Source organism: Arachis duranensis, unplaced genomic scaffold, assembly GCF_000817695.3.
Source record: "Arachis duranensis cultivar V14167 unplaced genomic scaffold, aradu.V14167.gnm2.J7QH unplaced_Scaffold_108359, whole genome shotgun sequence".
NCBI lineage: Eukaryota > Viridiplantae > Streptophyta > Magnoliopsida > Fabales > Fabaceae > Arachis > Arachis duranensis.
In genome coordinates, this window is record NW_026263772.1 from 17,287 (window position 1) to 20,705 (window position 3,419).

At 31.2% G+C, this 3,419-nt stretch overlaps 1 protein-coding gene and 1 pseudogene across 1 annotated transcript; both read left to right on the plus strand.

Annotated features, from left to right (window-relative positions):
- Positions 1-1,083: 1,083 nt before the first annotated feature.
- LOC127743756 (30S ribosomal protein S11, chloroplastic) lies at positions 1,084-1,500 on the plus strand. The gene has a single exon (XM_052255942.1). The coding sequence runs from the start codon at positions 1,084-1,086 to the stop codon at positions 1,498-1,500; it is 417 nt and encodes a 138-aa protein (XP_052111902.1).
- Positions 1,501-1,577: 77 nt separating this feature from the next.
- On the plus strand, positions 1,578-2,293 carry LOC127743757 (DNA-directed RNA polymerase subunit alpha-like; annotated as a pseudogene).
- The last annotated feature ends 1,126 nt before the right edge of the window (positions 2,294-3,419 follow it).

Consider the following 3,419-nt stretch of genomic DNA (forward strand, 5'->3'; position numbering starts at 1 on the left):
AAGTCTCTCATATCACTCCTCATACCTTAATGAATGCGTGAAATGGGTTTAACAGGAATTGTTATAAAGAAACGGATTCATGAGGGTTTAATTCAATATTGCTGAATCAATTTCCCCTGTGGGGTATGTTCGGGGTTGGTTCATTTATTTTCAATTTTAAATAATGAAAATATCAGTCTAGGCTATATTTCTGAAAAGGTTCAACATACTCTTTATATATATTTCTACCACAGAGAAATAAAAAATGCAAGTATAAATTCTTTAATTAGACTTTTTTTTAACTTCAATATTATTGGTTTTGAGGGGTACGATTAGAATAGAAGTTAAAAATTGAAGGAAACCTTATTTTCTTCCATTAAAATGGATCCGAGATTAAGTTGAAGGAATGATAAATATGAAAATACGGGCCTCTGTTCGTAAAATTTGTGAAAAATGTAGATTGATCCGTAGACGAGGTAGAATTCTAGTAATTTGTTCCAATCCAAGACATAAACAAAGACAAGGATAAGGATAATATTTCCACAAAAGCCACAAGAGAGGGCTTTGAATTATAAAGGACTGGGTGCGCAAATAAAAAAAAAAATAAAAAAAGATATAGATATTGAAATTCAAACTTTTTTTTACATGAAAACTTAGAAATTATATAATATTCTCTATTATATATGATATGATTTTATAGTAATATTGATTATATATTAATATTTTTGAATATGTGAAAATTTCAAATTATTGAATGAATATAGAAATTCTATTTCGAATATTTCGAAATTTTCTTATATATATAATATATATCAATGATTATATATATATAGATTAGAACTATTCTAATAGAATACAATATAAAAAAGAGATATTAGATAGAGAGATTTTGGGGATCTAAAATTGGAAATTCTATTTTTGTTAGTTGTATATTAACACAAATAGAATGCCAATTTTGAGAATATTAATTCTAGTTTCTAATTAAAAAAAAGAAATATAGTAAAACATCTGTTTTTTTGACATGAAATGAATATATCCATACATCTCAGACTTCCTTTTAGGTTATGAGATAATAATTATGAAATAATAAAAAGATAATAAGATATGGCAAAACCTATACCCAAAATTGGTTCGCGTAAAAATGGACGTATTGGTTCACGTAAACATGCTCGTAAAATACCAAAGGGCGTTATTCATGTTCAAGCTAGTTTCAACAATACCATTGTCACTGTTACCGATGTACGGGGTCGGGTAATTTCGTGGTCCTCCGCAGGTACTTGTGGATTCAAAGGTACGCGAAGGGGAACACCATTTGCCGCCCAAACCGCAGCAGGAAATGTTATTCGAACAGTAGCGAATCAAGGCATGCAACGAGCAGAAGTCATGATAAAGGGTCCCGGTCTTGGAAGAGATGCGGTATTAAGAGCTATTCGTAGAAGTGGTATACTCTTAAATTTTATACGGGATGTAACCCCTATGCCACATAATGGGTGTAGGTCCCCTAAAAAACGACGTGTGTAATGTAAAACAAAAGATAAAAATAGAAAACATAGAATAAATTTCAAGACAAGAGAAATAAACAATTCAAGGATTTGAAAAAAGAATTGATTACTATGGTTCGAGAGAAAATTAGAGTATCTACTCGAACACTACAGTGGAAGTGTGTTGAATCAAGAGTAGACAGTAATCGCCTTTATTATGGACGCTTTATTCTGTCTCCACTTATGAAAGGCCAAGCTGATACAATAGGCATTGCGATGCGAAGAGTTTTGCTTGGAGAAATAGAGGGAACATGTATCACACGTGCAAAATCTGAGAAAATACCACATGAATATTCGACCATAGTAGGTATTCAAGAATCAGTACATGAAATTTTAATGAATTTGAAAGAAATAGTATTGAGAAGTAATCTGTATGGGACTCGAGACGCATCTATTTGTATCAACGGTCCCGGATATGTAACCGCTCAAGACATCATTTTACCACCTTCTGTGGAAATTGTTGATAATACGCAACATATAGCTAACCTAATAGAACCCATTAATTTGTGTATTAGATTACAAATCGAGAGGAATCGCGGATATTGTATAAAAAGACTAAAAAACTTTCAAGACGGAAGTTATCCTATAGATGCAGTATTCATGCCTGTTCGAAACGCAAATCATAGTATTCATTCTTATGTGAATGGGAATGAAAAACAAGAAATACTCTTTCTCGAAATATGGACAAATGGGAGTTTAACTCCTAAAGAAGCGCTTTATGAAGCCTCCCGTAATTTGATTGACCTATTTATTCCTTTTTTACATGCGGGAGCAGAAAACTTGAAATTAGAAAAAAATCAACACAAAGTTACTTTACCCGGTTTCACTTTTCATGATACATTGGCTAAACTAAGAAAAAACAAAAAAGAGATAGAATTAAAATCTTTTTTTATTGACCAATTAGAATTGCCTCCCAGGATCTATAATTGTCTCAAAAGGTCCAATATACATACATTATTGGACCTTTTTAATACCAGTCACGAAAACCTTATGAAAATAGAAGATTTTCGGATAGAAGATGTAAAACATATCTTGGACATTTTAGAAATTCGAAATTGAAAGAAAAGCATTTTGCATAAATTGGAAATCCATTAGGTTTTTTTCATCTTTTTTTCTTTCTTTTTTAATTCCTATGATGCAATTGGAGCTTATCGACAAAAAAAAAAAATAAATTTCGATAGTCCTTTGTGGTTTCGCTGGCGGCTAGATCAGCGCGTTATTTCCTCAAGAGAAGCTCCTATCGAAGTTCATTATGAACCGTTGGGTATCTATCATGAGATTTATGGTCATTATATAGTAGTAAGAAGTATAAAAAAACAAATTCGTTGTATATACATTCGAACTACTGTTGGTCATATTTCTTTTTATCGAGAAATCGAAGAAGCTATACAAGGTTTTTTTCGAGCCCATTTATATAGTATCTAGTTAAGTCAATTTCTGATGCGGATTTGAATTCAAGGATCAATTAGGATCGGGTAGCATCTTAGTTTTTAAAATAAACTTTCAATGCAATTATGAATGCCATTTTTCCAACTCGATTTAGTATCATACATGTAATGATTCTCATGTCTCTTAGAGACATTATTCAGATAGCTAGAATTCTTATTATAACTATCAAAAAGACTTTCTGGTTCACTTAGAAAAGAAGGATCATTAGAAATCTCCAAAAATTGATTTTCAATATCAAAATATATGGAATAACGGTTCCTTTGGCTATTGTTATCCCTAACTAAAAGAATTTTATCAGATAGGAAATTTCTAATGTTCCTGACACCGACTAAATAATCAACATTACTGTAACTAGAAGCTTGTTTTATAGCAATCGTAATTAATCGTTGTTGTTTTAAGGTCAATCTATTCACCCGTCTAGATAATATTTTTCCTTGTTCACTAATAAAT